At 39.9% G+C, this 2,074-nt stretch overlaps 1 protein-coding gene across 1 annotated transcript in view; it reads right to left on the bottom strand.

Moving 5' to 3' along the window:
* Window positions 1-689, bottom strand: part of LOC137969351 (uncharacterized) — a 4,067-nt gene extending 3,378 nt beyond the window's left edge. The window contains 1 exon segment of the mRNA XM_068815553.1: window positions 647-689. Within this exon segment, the coding sequence (XP_068671654.1) occupies window positions 647-689 (43 nt within the window).
* Window positions 690-2,074: the final 1,385 nt, after the last annotated feature.

Below are 2,074 nucleotides of genomic sequence, written 5' to 3'. Positions count from 1 at the left end.
GAAACTTTGATATCTAGGAAAGCCAATGAAGTTTCCGAAATTTCCCAGGTATATTTAACAGCCGGATGAAAAGAATTGACGGAAGTTATAAAATGATCGAGTTCTTCTCTGCTGGATGAAATAGCGCCGATGCAATCGGCGATGTAGCGGCCGTAGAGTTCAGGTTTGGGGCCGTTGTACTGATTAAAAAATTGGTGTTCAACATATCCTACAAAAAGATTGGCATAGCTAGGTCCCATTCTTGTGCCCATCGCTACACCATTAATTTGTTTGTAATAGTTGCCGGCGAATGAAAAACAATTAAGCGTTAAAACTAGTTCGGCAAGGCGGAGGAGCGTTTCCGAGCTTGGTTCTTTGACAGTGCGTTGATCGAAAAAGTGTTTAAGTGCTTGAAGACCTTCGCTATTGGGAATGACTGTGTACAGAGATGTAATGTCCATGGTGAAAATAAGTTTGTCTTGGCCGGAGACATTGAAATCGCGGAAAATTTTTAGTGCGTGTGTACTGTCTTTAATGTATGATGGCAAAGATTTGACGATAGGCGTCATAACCCTGTCTAAGTAGCTAGAAATGAGTTCGGTGGGGCAACTACAGGCAGAAACGATAGGGCGACCTGGGTTGTTAGGTCGAAGGCTACTTTACTCACCAAATGGAACTTCCAGCTTTAATCCTTCAACTTTACAACTCATTCTTAGTGGGGATATTCATCCACATCCTGGTCCAGGTTCGCGAAAATATCAGAGTATTCAATTTAGTAGAGAGCGCAAGGAAAGCGAATCAAGCATGACGATTAACCAATATGCTAATCAATCGAACATCAAAATGGCTCATTTGAAAATTCGATCCTTGAAATCCAGAGAGAACTTCATTCTATTACAGCACACTATTGAAGAACACAAGTTTGACATATTCACGTTATCAGAAACCTGGTTGGATTCCACAGTTGATGGTCGCGTAATGCAAATACCTGGCTTTCAATTCCTTCGTCAGGATCGTGGTGATCACAAATCTGGTGGCGGCCTTGGCATTTTTATTAGAGAAACTTTTGAAGTTAGCTGTTTTGAGGAACTGTCCACTGTTAGTAACGATAACTTCCAACAGCTTTGGATAAAAGGTCAGGTTCAAAAGTGTAAGTCACTTATTCTATGTACTGTCTATCGACCACCAAATACTAGTATGACTTGCATTGAGACGTTAACTTGCAATTTTGTTGAATTATTGCATCTAGGTTACGACATTATTATCGGAGACCTAAACTGTGATCTCCTTAATGATACAACTCCATCACGAATCATATCAGATTTCTGCGATACTTTGAACCTGGTACAACTCGTTAACGAGCCTACAAGAATAACTGAATTTACTCAAACGCTCATCGACCTTGTCATGACGACGAACACTAACCTTATAGATTCCTGTTCTGTCCTGACATCTTCAATAAGTGATCACAGCCTAATTGAGGTTGTCATGAAGCTTAGGATGCCAAGAATTAAACCAACATATATAACGACCAGAAGTTATTCCAGTTATGATAAGGAAAGCTTTCTTCAAGATTTGGAATATGGCCCTTGGCATATGGTTAATTTTTTTGACAACGTTGATGACCAAGTGGGTGCCTTCAATTCGCTCTTCTTAGAAATCCTAAACGACCATGCTCCTGTGAAGAAGATAAAAATTAAGTCCGGGCCGAATCCATTTGTAACGCGAGAAATAAAACAGCTTATGAAGATTAGAGACCATTGGCGTAAAAAAAGCAATAAGAACAAATGATAAACTCTGTTGGAATGGCTACCGATTCTTTAGTCAAGAAGTTAAAAAAGAACTACGACTCGCTGAGAAAATATATGTGAGAGAACAAATCCTTAACAACCAAGGAAACACTAATGCTATTTGGAAAGTTATAGATCGTTGCATGTCTCGAAGTAACACTGCCAAGGCACTGAGCAATACAGAAGATCGCGTTGGTATTGCCAACAAATTCAATAGATATTTTACGTCTGTTGGAAGATTGACTGCTCTCAAGGCCAACCATTTGATACAGGAGCAACAACTAGACGTTACTGAAGTAGTCACC

The sequence above is a fragment of the Montipora foliosa genome, chromosome 1 (genome assembly GCF_036669935.1).
Source record: "Montipora foliosa isolate CH-2021 chromosome 1, ASM3666993v2, whole genome shotgun sequence".
In the NCBI taxonomy this organism is placed as follows: Eukaryota; Metazoa; Cnidaria; class Anthozoa; order Scleractinia; family Acroporidae; genus Montipora; species Montipora foliosa.
Note: the sequence above shows the minus strand (reverse complement) of the source record. Positions and strands in the feature narration are given on the sequence as shown.